We start from the raw sequence: 14,361 nt of genomic DNA, 5'->3' as shown, positions 1-14,361 counted from the left end.
TAAAGTGGATAAAGGCAGTAGAAGTATATACCCATAGCTCAAGACTCACATCTGATCTGCTTAATTACCATAGGGGGAAAAAAAAAAGAGTGTTCTTTTAATTGAGATGTAATTGACATACAAGATTTTGTGAGTTTAAGGTCTACAACATGCTGATTTGATACATTTATATATTGCAGTATGATTACCACTGTAAGGTTAGCTAACACCCCTATCACATCACATAATGATCATTTTAAAAAGTGTTTTTTCTAATAGTTCAAGAAAAAGACCAGGGAGGAATCTAGTTATCCTGGCTGTGGTCACGTGTTCATATCGGAACTTGTTACTTTGACCAGGGGGATAGAGTATTATAGTTGGATCAGTTAGATAGCCATCCCTGGAGCCAGTAAGGGGATGAATTAAACTTCTCCCCTCAAACACTCTCAGCATCCCCTAGATTCAACTGGATTGTTAAAGAATGGAGGTGGAACCATCTTCTTAAGAGTGCTGAGTCTGCCACACAGCTTTATCTTAGCCAGATTATTCTCATAACATGAAATGTGGAAAATGAACTTCTAATAGGTACAATCAGATATCAAATGAGTACAGTATAATAATATAATTTTTTTTAGGTACCATCTTACAGAAAAAACACTTCATCATCTAGCACTGATTTATGCAGCTTTGATATCATTTGGGCTAAAATCAGAAGAACTGGATGTAAAGGTATTCTTTTCTTAAATGTTTGTTTATAAGTATTTTTCATAAACCAAAATTATACTCAAACTCAAGTGCCCAGTGCAAAGAAACATTAAATTAGTAAACTAAAAAATGCTTAAAAGCCTTCTAAAGAACAGTTTTCAAATTAATAAATATCCTTTCCACTTCAACTTCTGTTCTAAAAGAAGGGTGCCTTGGGGCACCTGGGTGGCTCAGTTGGTTGAGAATCTGCCTTTGGCTCTGCTCATGATCTGGGTCCTGGGATCAGGCCCTGTGTCTGGCTCCTTGCTCAGTGGGGAGCCTGCTTCTCCCTCTCCCTCTGCCACTCCCCCTGCTTGTGCTCTCTCTCTCTCTGTGTCAAATAAATAAATAAAATCTTTAAAAAATAATAAAAATAAAAAATAAAAGAAAGGTGCCTGGATGGCTCAGTTGGTTAAGTGTCTGCCTTTGGCTCAGGTTATGATCCCGGGGTCCTGGGATTGAGCCCTGTATCAGGCTCTCTGCTCAGTGGGGAGCCTGCTTCTCCCTCTCTCTCTGCCTGCCGCTCTGCCTACTTGTGTTCTCTCTGTCTCTCAAATAAATAAATGTAAGAAAAATTAAAAGCCTTTAATAAATTTAAAGTCATATTTTATCTCTTAATTACTACTTGGCAGGATATGAATAAAAGTAAATATCCATTGATCAAAAATGTTCACTTAAGAAACATACACTCTTTTTATCTGCTGTAGTGATCTCTAACCAGTGTCCTTTCTTGGTTCTTTTTTCAATGTCCTATTATGAAATTTAGACACTCCTCCAAATTCAGGGCTCAGTCCTCTTCTGTTACCACTTTATACTCTTTCCTTAATAAATTCAGAATTCCCAGGGCGCCTGGGTGGCTCAGTTGTTAAGCATCTGCCTTCGGCTCAGGTCATGATCCCAGGGCCCTGGGATCGAGCTCCGCATCAGGCTCCCTGCTCCACGGGAAGCCTGCTTCTCCCTTTCCCACTCCCCCTGCTTGTGTTCCCTCTCTCTCTGTGTCTCTCTCTGGCAAATAAATAAATAAATAAATCTTTAAGAAAATAAAAATAAATTCAGAATTCCCACAAATTTGGCTTTCATTTCTGAGTATAATCCTTAAAATTTTCCTGACTTTTCTTAAGATCTGCACCTATAATTCTAGCATTCTACTGGAAATCTCCACATGAATATCCCACAGGTGCCTCAAACTCTGCGTGTCTAAAACACAACTTCTCATCCTCCCCACACTTAGTTTACGGCATTACTACTGTAACCTAATTAGTAGCTGCAGAGTCTCTCTAGAGACAGTGATATGGCCCATAGAGGACATGTTCCAAGGAAGGCATTTAGGGATGACACAGGAAGTATGCCTAGGCACAATCCATTCCAAACAAAAGGAATATGTCTCTCCATTCTACTCCCACTGCTTTTTCCCAAAATCAGGCCTTCACCTCTCTTGGAGTTTTAAAGCAACTTCCTGACTAATCTCCTATTTCTAGTCGTCCTCCTTTGGTGCATAATATAGATTCACACCAATTACATTTCTGAAATATAGCTGTGAACATTTCACTTCCTGAACTGTAAGCTCCTGAAAGAAAGGAAACATGTTTATTTGTTTTCAGATTCCTGGTATCCAGCACAGCGCCAAGTATATAGTAGATTCTTGATAAATATGTGTTGTTAAATTGAATTTTCTTGCTCAAAAGACCTTCCATAGCTTCCTACTTCATTCAAAAGAGATCAAATTCAACTGGATTCAAACTTCATGATTTGGCCCCTAGTAATTCTTCCTTTAGCATCATTCTACTCACCATTTCCTAAATATGTCCACGCTATCACAGTTCAGCCAATGCACAAACATGTCATCCCAGCCTGTCTCCCCCTTTCTCTTACTGCTGTCCTTTAGAGTTCTGTCTTTTGTTGCCCAGCTCAAACACTACCTCCTTTAAGAAATGTGCCCCAAATATGCCCTCAGGATAAATCTCTCCTCCCATTCTCACAAGAGCACTTCATACCTTTATTGTAGCATGACGTATTCATTCATATACCTTCCACGCCGGGGCAGGGGTAAGAACCAGACCCTTTTTCTTTGAAAAATGTGTAGCATCCAGCACAGTGCTTTGTACACAGTAAAAATGTTCAACAAGGGGCGCCTGGGTGGCTCAGTTGGTTAAGCGACTGCCTTCGGCTCAGGTCATGATCCTGGAGTCCCTGGATCGAGTCCCGCATCGGGCTCCCTGCTCGGCAGGGAGTCTGCTTCTCCCTCTGACCCTCCTCCGTCTCATGCTCTCTGTCTCTCATTCTCTCTCTCTCAAATAAATAAAATCTTAAAAAAAAAAAAATGTTCAACAAACATCTACTGAATAGAATTAAATCAAAGTACAACCTGTTAAGAAAATTAACAAATGATCTATTTGAAATAGAATCCTGATCATTTTGATCCTGTGAGGCATATTAAACATTGAAATAAAATTCTTAGAAAAGTTACCAATGAATGGCAAATTAAGTTTATTTCCTTTACCCATTCAAGTGTGGTTTCACCACTTAACCAACCTCTTTTCAGCTAATGGTAAGCAGTTATATGCAAAATATACTTCAGAGAATTATTTTATTCCTCTATATATGGGTTATGTGATATTAGTGAGCGATACTATATTCAGGTACAGTGATATGGCCCATAGAGGACATGTTCCAAGGAAGGCATTTAGGGATGACACAGGAAGTATGCCTAGGCACAATCCATTCCAAACAAAAGTCTGCTCCCACCTGGATCAAACTATTCCAAAAGCTTTTCAAGTTATACATAATAATCTTAAAAGTAGGTCAGTTTTTCCATAGAATCTGAGAAACAAATACCAATTTGCTCTATTATCAATGTCACCAGTACTCAAGCCTCCTATTCTCCTGACTTGATGACATTACCACATTAAAGGGGGTTCCCTAGACTCATATTATTTTAGAGTATATTATTGCTTTACTTACTTACTTATTTAGTAATATGGCTTTTGGCCTGTTAGAGCACATCAGTATGGATTTTTAAAAAAACTTTTTCAGGCATCTGAAGAGCCTAGCCATAAAGGAAGCATTAGGAAGTTTAAGTACATTTTCTTAAACTAAAAGAAAATACTGCTAGCAGCGTTATATTTTATTCTAATGTCAAAAACAGTTCTATAAATTTTTTATAAACTCCTTTTGTAGAAAAATGCATAGATAAACATATATGCAAAGCTTTGAAAATAATGTTAGGGGGTTCCTGAATCTCCCCAAATCTAACCATGACTCCAGAATCCTTGCCCTAATAAATTAAGGTAATATTCATAACCATCACCATAAAATTGTGCCATTATATATTTAAATAAAACTGTCAGATTTTCTGGGGTGCCTGGGTAGCTCAGTCGTAAAGCATCTGCTTCAGCTCAGGTCATAATCCCAGGGTCCTGGGATCGAGCCCCACATCGGGCTCCCTGCTCCGCAGGAAGCATGCTTCTCCCTCTCCCACTCCCCCTGCTTGTGTTCCCTCTCTCACTGTGTCTCTCTCTGTCAAATAAATAAATAAATAATCTTTAAAATAAATAAATAAATAAAACGGTCAGATCTTCTTAAAACACCCAGAACTGCAATAAAATTAATTTGGAATCAAACAGTGTTATTTCTGTGCACTCTATACATATTTGGGGTGCCTGGGTGACTCAGTCAGTTAAGCAACCGACTTGATTTCAGCTCAGGTCATGATCTCAGGGTCCTGAGATTGAGCCTGAGTTAAGCCCCCCAGTCAAGCTCCCCACTCCATTGGGGATGGAGCCTGCTTAAGAGTCTCTCTTTCCCTCTCACTCTGCCCCTCCCCCCCCACTGCTCACTCTCTCTCAAAAAAAAATTTTTGTACATATTTAACATAATTTAAAGAAAATCCTCCTTTAGAATACATGTACTCCCCAGGTATGTACTAACGGTTGTGTATTTGTTATCTTGTGAAAGAAAAGATTGTCATAATTATTTTATGAGGTTTATGCAGTCTTTGTTTCTTGAATTTTCACTACAGGACAGGATGTTTATATTTCTAAGATATGATTTTTTAGGACAGTGTTCCCTATTCACATTAAACTGCTAATCCATGGACTGGGGTGCCTGGATGGTGCAGTTGGTTGAGCCACTGACTCTTGGTTTGGGCTCCACTCATTATCTCGGGATCTTGAGATTGAGCCCCCTGTCAGGCTCCTCGCTTAGCACGGAGTCTGCTTAGGACTCTCTCTCCCTCTCCTTCTGTCCCTTCCCCACTCCCCTCTCTCTCTAAAATAAATAAATAAATCTTAAACAAACAAACAAACAAACAAAAACCCTGCTAACCACATGGACTATATGTTGAAGGAATACTGAATCTAAAAGATGAAGAAGATAAAAATAGAACTGAAAGCAGAAGAAAAAGACTGGTATTTCAAAAGAGAGAAGGGCATGGAGGAAAACACAAGTGACAGACAGGAAGTTGGAGATATTAAGAAACTTTTTTTTAGAGTTAAGTTTAACACACACACAGTTTAGCATCAAATAAGACAGTATTGGATGAACAATTCCCAAAATATTCTACATCAAAACTTTTTTCTTTTTGGGGATGCCTGGGTGGCTCAGTTGGTTAAGCGTCTGCCTTCGGCTCAGGTCATGATCCCAGCGTCCTGGGATAGAGCCCTGTGGGGCAGGGAGCCTACTTCTCCCTCTCCCTCTGCCTGCCGCTCCCCCTGCTTGTGCTCTCTGTCAAATAAATAAATAAAATCTGAAAAACAAAACTTTTTTCTTTTTTTTTTTTTTTTAAAGATTCCAATTATGGGGCACCTGGGTGGCTCAGTCATTAAGCGTCTGCCTTCAGCTCAGGTCATGATCCCAGAGTCCTGGGATCGAGCCCCGCATCGGGCTCCATGCTCAGCAGGAAGCCTGCTTCTCCCTCTCCCGCTCTCCCTGCTTGTGTTCCCTCTCACTGTTTCTCTCTCTGTCAAATAAATAAAATCTTTAAAAGTAAATAAATAAATATTCCATTTATTTATTTGGCAGAGAGAGACAACACAAGCAGGCGGAGTGGGAGAGGGAGAAGCAGGCTTCCCTGTGGAGCGGGGAGCGCGATGCGGGGCTCGATCCCAGGACCCTGGGATCATGACCTGAGACAAAGGCAGACGCTTGACTGAGCCATCCAGGCGCCCCAACTTTTTTCTTTTTAAACACAGCATCAAATTCGTCTGTAAATATCCTTTATCTTTTAATGTCATTTTGAAAAATCTTGCACTGTATTTTTAAATTCTTTTTTTTTTTTGAAGATTTTATTTATTTATTTGACAGAGAGAACTAGCACAAGCAGGGGGGAGCTGCAGGCAGAGGGAGAGGGAGAAGCAGGCTCCCCACGGATCAAGGGACCAATGCCATGGGGTCATGGTCATGCCATGATCATGATCTGAGCTGAAGGCAGACACCTAACCGACAGAGCCACCAGGCACCCCTTAAGTTCTTATTTTTGAAAACTACTAAATTTAACTTGGAAAAACCAAAATATTAAATATTAATGACATCCAAATTGCAAATAAATTTATTAGTAAATACAAAATGGAAGTGAAGAAATTTAGCTCCAAAAATTGGAAAACTATAAGGATATCATATTTAAAGAAGAAAAGAAAATTGCTTATCCTCACAAAATATGCTGGATTTCACATAGACATTTAATAAATTATATCTAAAATTATATTCAAAGATTAAAATCTGCTGGGGGTTTTTTCTTCTAATTACAAACAAATTTTGAATGATATATTTTGCTTCCTAAAATTTCCTATATTCTAACATATAAAAAATATATTTTAGCTTATAATTGCCCCAGGAGTGGAAGAGGCTGCACTGATAATTCGGCAAATTGCTGATCACAATTTAATGACCTCGAAGAGAGAACCTCATGAATGGTTGGATAAATCCTGGCTTGAAGTTTCACCATCTAAGGTCCATTTCCTAAATATGTAAATTAGGTATTTGCAAAGCAAATATAAATACATGTGTTTGAATTCTCTTTTTGGTAGCATTTTTTTGTCCTATAATGTTTGCATGAGCATATATAGCAGTAACTATAATGTACAATATTTATTTAGATCATTTTCCAGAATCATGGGTATTTTTCAACTTCACAGAAGTATTTTAATGAGATCTTTTATAATGAACTTTTTTTTTAAATTTTTTTATTCTTATGTTAATCCCCATACATTACATCATTAGTTTTAGATGAAGTGTTCCATGATTCATTGTTTGTGCATAACACCCAGTGCTCCATGCAGAATGTGCCCTCCTCAATACCCATCACCAGGCTAACCCATCCTCCCACCCCCCTCCCCTCTAGAACCCTCAGTTTGTTTTTCAGAGTCCATTGTCTCTCATGGTTCGTCTACCCCTCCGATTTCCCCCCCTCATTCTTCCCCTCCTGCTACCTTCTTCTTCTTCTTCTTTTTTTTTTTTCTTAACATATATTGCATTATTTGTTTCAGAGGTACAGATCTGAGATTCAACAGTCTTGCACAATTCACAGCGCTTACCAGAGCACATACCCTCCCAGTGTCTATCACCCCATCACCCCAACCCTCCCACCCCACCCCCCACTCCAGCAACCCTCAGTTTGTTTCCTGCGATTAAGAATTCCTCATATCAGTGAGGTCATATGATACATGTCTTTCTCTGTTTGACTTATTTCGCTCAACATAATACCCTCCAGTTCCATCCACATCGTTGCAAATGGCAAGATCTTATAATGAACTTTCAAATCAAGTGTATTAGGTGATATAATGACTTCAATGCCTAATATTTTCAAAACATGTTTTTCTAGTTCCTAAATTTAAACATTTAAGAGTAGTAAATATGAGAATAGCAAAAATCCAGCATTTCATTTTGTCAGTAATTCAGTTACATAATTGAAACTGAAAGTAGAGTTGTAACATATTTGTAAGATTGCACAGTTAATTTTTAGAAATTCCTTTTGTTTAAGCATAAATCTTCCCAAGTTCTCATACCAACCTAGTATCTCTGTTACCTTTATTTTTAACATATTCAAATCATGAAAACATAAAAAAAGAATAATGAAGCTAACATGGAATGATCTTTCAGATATATTACATGAAAAATGAAGTTGCAGCATAGAGCTTGTGTACTACCACTTGTGTAAAACAAGGGGAAATTAATATTTATATGTGTTTGTAAATGAATAAAACATCTCTAGAAGGATACCAAGAAATGATAACATTAGTTATCTCCAGAGAGGAGAACTGGGATAATGGGGTGAGGATGAGAGTTTTTACTGCACACCTTTTAGTACGTTTTGAATTTTGAACCATGTGACTATTTTACCTATTTAAAAAATAAAATTATAAAGCAAATAAATAAAATATTAATGTATTCATATACATTCATCAAACATTCATATATTCATATATATTAAATCACAGAATTTTTATATGCCTAAACAGAACATGGGTGTAATTCATTATGGGATGTATGTATGTCTGTGCAATTTCCCTCTTACCAAGGCATGTCTAATCTACTCACATATCTGTCATTTGATAAAATCAAAGAGGGTGCAAAAAGCCAGCGTAACCCAGAAAGAAAAGGAAATACAGTAATAGTAAAACATGGCTGCTGTATTTCTAGACTTTTATGAGATCTCTCTGAAAACACACATTTTTAGACCAACAAGGTCAGTTCTGTTCGATAGAAGTTCTTATACTCTTCACAGCAAGGCTTTTCTGAAAGTATCATAAACATGGTTTCTCATAAACAGGGTTCATCTTAATCAAATAGCAATAGAAGTATAAGGGAGAGCTAAAGAAATCTTGAGTTATAAAAGTCCCCTAAAACGTTTCTCATTAGAAAATCTGCCATTAGGTAAAACAATTGTTATTCGAAGGAGGCGAACTGTAACAAAAATTTTTGGATGAGTGATTAAAATGAATGAACTTTAAGATTTTTCTCAATTCTGAGAGCATATGAATCTTAACTGCCAAAGAAGTTCCTTTCCCTACTAGCCATACTTTTTTCTAGGCATCTCAAATTGAGTGATACATACAATGACAAAAATTTTAATCCGCTAGATTGAGCAGAATAAAATGGATCATTTTCAAAGGACCAGTGGCTGATTATTCCTTTAAACTCTTTTCTAGGAAGAAATGTACTTACTTGACTTTCCATGTATTAACCCATTGGTGGCTCAGCTCATGTTAAACAAAGGACCTTCACTGCACTGGATATTATTAGCAACTCTGTGTCAACTTCAGGAGCTTTTACCTGAAGTTCCAGAAAAGGTGTTAAAGGTTAGTTTTTTGAACTCCATAGTCTTATATGAGTTTATTTCCTTCCCATTTGAGTACTGATTTTTACCATAACAGTTTTCAAAATGAAGGTATCCAAGTTAAATTGTTTTGGACTTTCTGTAGCAAAGAAATAATTTACTTGAACTAAATTTCACATAGAACTCTCATTGGATGTCAATCACATTATACATTTTAAAGCTATCTTGTATAGATAATTCAGTACAGTCAGCTTATCACACTTCAAATTATTTTGAAATGTTATTGTGCCCACAAGTATGTGATCACACACTCTATTCATATGTGCTTACAATCCTGATGCCCTTCCTTATAGTAATAAAGAAAACTTTAGCCTTATTGGTAAAAATTTTACATTTTTATCAAGCAGATGGTATTCATGTATAACTTGTGTAGCTAAAAATTCTATTACAAGTGATTAGAAAATGGATTTTATAATAAGTTTTTCTTTTAATAGAGCCTAATTATGTTATGTTTCTTATGACATGGATCACTATAATACCCTACTTATTTATATCTTGCTTTCTTTACATATAGATAAGCATTGTTATTTATATTTACTTGACTGATGTTTATATTGTATTTGTTTATATTACTTGACTGATGTTTATATTGTATTTGTATTATATTAATTAATTTTTAAAATTTTTTAGCATTTTTGTAGCATCACTTCCTTATTCAAGATTAGTTCTTCTTCCATAACAAATTCACCTCCAAGTCCATTACCTCAGGAAAATGGGAATCAGACTAGTACCTTTACCTCCCAGAGTTCAGCTTCTGGCTCTTCAAACTCTGTCTTTCAAGAACATAATGAATATTACCACTATTCAGATACAGGAGAGACAGTGCACAGAGATACAAACAGCACTTCAAACTATAACTCTTCCCTTATGGAACTAAGAGAAATGCCATGCATTTTACCACCTGTGACTTCTTACAATCAGGCCAGCTACTGGAAGGACTCCAGTTGTAACCCTAACACAGTGCACAATCCTTTCCTGGTTAATACAGAATCAAGGAATGTGGCTGGTAACTCCTTTCGAAACCAAAATGATTCAGAGTCAGATGTCTTTTATTTGGATCTAACACAAATGAACTGTGAAGACATATCACCAATTGACACTCAGAAGAGAGTTGCCCCTAATTTTATAAATTACCAGAAAAAGGGAACACATGATGCAAAAGGACCTATAAATAAAGAAGTGTCTGCCCCTAGCTTTTCACTAGAAGGCTCCCAATCTTCTCTTCCCTGGAACTTTAAGAAAAATGTATGGGAACAACAGAATCACTCATTCAACTTAGAATATGGTGTACAGCAGACTACATGTGACAAATGGTACTCTCAGAAAGATAATTTATTCACTAATCAGCAAAAATGTCTATCAGATGAGTTAGAAGGCTTCATATGTGAAAGTTCAAATGCTGGGACTAAAAAGACTTTCTGGAAAGAATTACCATCTGTCTCCAGTTTGGATTTATTTTGTGCTTCTGATCCTAATGTAAATAAAAAAGAATTCAGCAGTCTTTATTTCCACCAAAGAGCTGGAAAATGTTTAGGACAGAAAAGGCACTCTGAATCCTCATCTAACTCAGGAGACAAGAAATCATTACCAGGTAACACTATCTAACGTTAATAAAACTACTCACAGGTATAATTTTTTAAAGTTTATTTATTCTTTTAGCAATCTCTACACCCAGTGTGGGGCTCAAACTCACGACCCCAAGATCAAGAGTCACATGCTCTTCCAACATGAGCCAGCCAGACACCCCTTGCAGATGTAATTTTAAAAGATAGAACCATCTCTAAATTTTAAAAAAAAAAGTTTGTTTTAATTACTGTACTTAAAGAATCTATTTGGAGTCAAAAAAAATCAAAATTCTAATTATAGACATCTAAGAAAATAAATGCAAACAAAATATGTCAGATTCTTGTAGCTTTAGATGAACTAAGCGTTCAACTTAAGAAGTTAAAAATAAAACCTCAGGGGGCACCTGGGTGGCTCAGTCGGTTGGGCGACTGCCTTCGGCTCGGGTCATGGTCCTGGAGTCCTGGGATCGAGTCCCGCATCGGGCTCCCTGCTTGGCAGGGAGTCTGCTTCATCCTCTGACCCTGTCCCCTCTCATGTGTTCTCTCTCTCTCAAATAAATAAATAAAATTAAAAAAAAAAATAAAAATAAAATAAAATAAAATAAAACCTCAGAACAAGTCTAAGTAAAGCTGAAGACTAAAATTAGCAAAGATTAAACAGAGAAATCAGTGAATTAGAAGAACTAGCTTCTTTGTTGGGCAGGAATATTTAATGGGCTAACATTAAGAGCTTATTATAGGCCAGGTGCCCTTTTAGGCCCTTTATGTGGATTATTGAATTCTGACAATACTATTAAATAGATATTACTATTAGCTCTACTTTACAATTGATGTTTCTGAACATTTAATCATATCAGTTTTTAAAAGGACAATTTTATTTTCTCTTTTCTGGTAATGATACCTCTTGTACCTTTATTTTCTACGTCATTTCTTATTACCTTGGCTTGAACATCTAGAACAAAACATTAAGTTCTAATGGCCATACAAATGTAGCCTTACCATGATAGGGGAAAAAAATAATAAAAAGGGGAGAAGCTTAAGCTTCAAAGCTCCTTTTTTGCATAGGCCCTTTTGTGAGGCTTGAGAGGCTCCCAGAAAATCTTGTATTCTTTGTTTTGTTAAAAGAGAACCTCCCCAAATACCATATGATCTCACCCATACGTGGAATTTAAGAAACAAAACAAATGAACAAAGAAAAAGAGAGACAAACCAAGAAACATACCCTTAACTATAGAGAACAAACTGATGGTCACCAGAGAGGAGGTGGGTGGGGGATGGGTGAAATAGGGGACAGGGATTAAAGAGTGCACTTGCCATGACGAGCACTGAGTAATATATAGATTTGTTGAATCACTATATTGTACACCTGAAACTAATATAACACTGTATGTTAAGTATACTGGGATTAAATAATAATAAATAAAAATAAAAAATAAATAAAGAATAAAATAAAAGAGGACCTCCCAACTTGTACAGTTGACCCTTGAACAACACAGGTTTGAACTGCATGGGTCCACTTACACACAGAGTTTTTGATAAATACAATATGGTACTATAAATGTATTTTCTCTTATGATTTCTTAATAACATTTCTTTTTTCTAGCTTACTTCTTTGTAAGAATACAGTATATAGTACATATAACATACAAAACATGTGTTAATTGACTGTTTATGTTATCAGTAAGGCTTCCAGTCCACAGTAGGCTCTTAGTAGTTAAGTATTAGAGAAATCAAAAGTTATATATAGAATTTTGGGGTGCCTGGCTGGCTCACTCAGCATGTGACTCTTGATCTCAGGGTCATGAGTTTCAGCCCCATGTTGGATGCAGAGATTATGTTTAAAAGAAGTTATATATAGATTTTTGAGTAAGAGGAGAGAGTCGGCATCCCTAACACCCTCATTGTTCAAGGATCAACTGTATAAACCCCAGGACTCACAAAACTTGGATTTGGTCCTGCTTAATAGTCATAATTTGTTTTGTTCCTGATCTTAATGGGAAGTATTCTATCCCTAGTTTTGTAAGAACATTTGTGAGGAATAGATGCCAAATTTTATACACATTTTTTTTGGCGCCTATTGGGGAAAATCAAACATGTTTTCTCCATTGATCCATTGATGTCAAGGATTATATTAACAGGTTTACTAATATTAAATCATTCTTATTTTTCCATAATAAACTTAATTGGCTTTTGAAGAGTGATTCTTTTGGGGCGCCTGGGTGGCTCAGTCGGTTAAGCGGCTGCCTTTGGCTCAGGTCATGATCCCAGGGTCCTGGGATCGAGCCCCGCATCGGGCTCCCTGCTTGGTGGAGAGCCTGCTTCTCCCTCTCCCTCTGTCTGCCGCTCTGCCTACTTACGCTGTCTATCTCTGTTAAATAAAAAATTAAAAATTAAAAAAAAAAGTGATTCTTTTAATTTGCTGTTGAATATGGTTACTAATATTTATTTATGATTTTCATATCTATATTCATAATGCAGTTAACCTATTGTGTTCTTTACTTGTGCTCTGTCACATTTTGACATGAAGTTTATTCCAGCTTCATAAATGAACTGAATTAAAAATTCCATTTTTTTTCCATCTTGAACCAAATCAAGCATGTGAATTACTATATGTTCTTGTACATAGGGCATCCCAATATATAAGATAATCTTCCGAGAAGATCTCAGAAATTATTTCCAATAACTTTTAATATTTAAGCTTTTGGGGGTAGGGATGGAATAGTCAAATGTCTATTTACATTTTAATTAATTAAGTATAAATATATTTTTAAATCATAGATTGGATGTTCATTTAGAAATATTGCTTTTTTCTGCTTTCAAACTTCTTCCATAAAATAATTTTATTCAAACAGTTCACATGAATCTTTGATACTAGTATCATTATCACTATGGAAACTTTTGACTTTTTTACTGTGCTTTCCCAAAGCACATCATTACCTTCATTGTTTAAGATGTAACACTTTTAGAATTCATATTAATGCAGGCCTAGACAATTTATTCAAAGCCATTGGCATAATCTCAAGATAATTTTCCATTTGTCTTATAGATGTGTATTTGTGATCTCTATGATAAAAATTACCTACTATACTGCTTTTTAAATTTGCTTATAATGGCATCCAACTCTTATAATTATGAGATTATATTCCCAGGAATAATTACTAAAACATTTTAAAATACTTTAGCCTCCTTTTTCACTGATTTAATTAATTAACCTCTATAAGAATCCAAATCTAGGATATTTCAGGCTAATGTGTCATATATAATACAGTCATAGAAGGTGAGTCCATACATGATCACCACCTATCATATATCAGAGCTCAGGATAAATTCCACAACATTACAGATAGGAGGTAATGAGGGAAAACTTAAATGAAAGAGTCTTAAATCTAGGGAGATTTAATTATTTGTGCAAAGCATGAGCATACAAATATGTGTACATGACACTGATTAGTATTGAGCCATTAGGTAGAGGTGCATTTATGCTAAAAATGTAATTTTTATAGTTATTTTATCTCAGGTTGTGAATTTTAACACTTTGTAGATAGATGAAGAGATAGGATGCACCAGAATAGCTGGAAAAAATAGCTATATTTTATTACTCTCAGAAATAAAATGGTTTTCCTTTTTCTTCTTTTAACAGATTTCATGTGCTCACAATTACCACAATTCAAAAAACGGCGTCTAGTGTATGAAAAAGTCCCTGGTAGAGTTGATGGACAAACTCGTCTGAGGTTTTTTTGA

At 36.1% G+C, this 14,361-nt stretch overlaps 1 protein-coding gene across 1 annotated transcript in view; it reads left to right on the top strand.

Moving 5' to 3' along the window:
* Positions 1–14,361, top strand: part of SHOC1 (shortage in chiasmata 1) — an 89,774-nt gene extending 75,413 nt beyond the window's left edge. The window contains exons 24-28 of the mRNA XM_044920401.1: positions 615–708; positions 6,538–6,669; positions 8,868–9,017; positions 9,686–10,646; positions 14,261–14,361. Of these exons, the coding sequence (XP_044776336.1) occupies positions 615–708; positions 6,538–6,669; positions 8,868–9,017; positions 9,686–10,646; positions 14,261–14,361 (1,438 nt within the window). The remainder of the gene's footprint in view (positions 1–614; positions 709–6,537; positions 6,670–8,867; positions 9,018–9,685; positions 10,647–14,260) is intronic.

The sequence above is a fragment of the Neomonachus schauinslandi genome, chromosome 13 (genome assembly GCF_002201575.2).
Source record: "Neomonachus schauinslandi chromosome 13, ASM220157v2, whole genome shotgun sequence".
Taxonomy (NCBI): domain Eukaryota; kingdom Metazoa; phylum Chordata; class Mammalia; order Carnivora; family Phocidae; genus Neomonachus; species Neomonachus schauinslandi.
Note: the sequence above shows the minus strand (reverse complement) of the source record. Positions and strands in the feature narration are given on the sequence as shown.